The sequence below is a fragment of the Eimeria tenella genome, genomic scaffold, assembly GCF_000499545.2.
Source record: "Eimeria tenella Houghton genomic scaffold, Eth_scaff2201, whole genome shotgun sequence".
Taxonomy (NCBI): Eukaryota; Apicomplexa; class Conoidasida; order Eucoccidiorida; family Eimeriidae; genus Eimeria; species Eimeria tenella.
The window spans coordinates 1,138-1,422 of NW_013542056.1; the positions used below are offsets into that span (position 1 = coordinate 1,138).

A 285-nucleotide genomic window follows, 5' to 3' on the forward strand; every position below is an offset into this window, starting at 1 on the left:
GCCCTAGAAAGAGCCTGTGGGGCTGTGGGTTTCGGTGTGTGTTTGAAGTTGACTTTAGTTGGCCTGCTGCCTCCAGTTGGGGCTGGAGGAGTCCAGGGCTTTGACATATTCTGCCTGGGCAGTGGCTTTGTCCATTCCCTTGAGCTCCGCCCAGGCCTTCCACTTTTGTTTGGCCTCAATTTGATAAAAAGAAGGCTCAGGGGTTTCGTTGTCGCCCACAGTGGCCTGTTTGTATAGCCCGTAGAAGCGCAGCTTCTGCGCAGTCGAAGGCTCCGCCCCCGCCGC

The 285-nt window shown here is 56.8% G+C and overlaps 1 protein-coding gene across 1 annotated transcript in view; it reads right to left on the minus strand.

The window, feature by feature from the left end:
• Nucleotides 1-54: 54 nt before the first annotated feature.
• ETH_00035405 (uncharacterized protein) overlaps nt 55-285 on the minus strand; it is a gene marked incomplete at both ends in the record, with an annotated part of 437 nt that continues 206 nt past the window's right edge. The window contains one exon of the mRNA XM_013374695.1: nt 55-283. Coding sequence (XP_013230149.1) covers nt 55-283 — 229 coding nt within the window. The remainder of the gene's footprint in view (nt 284-285) is intronic.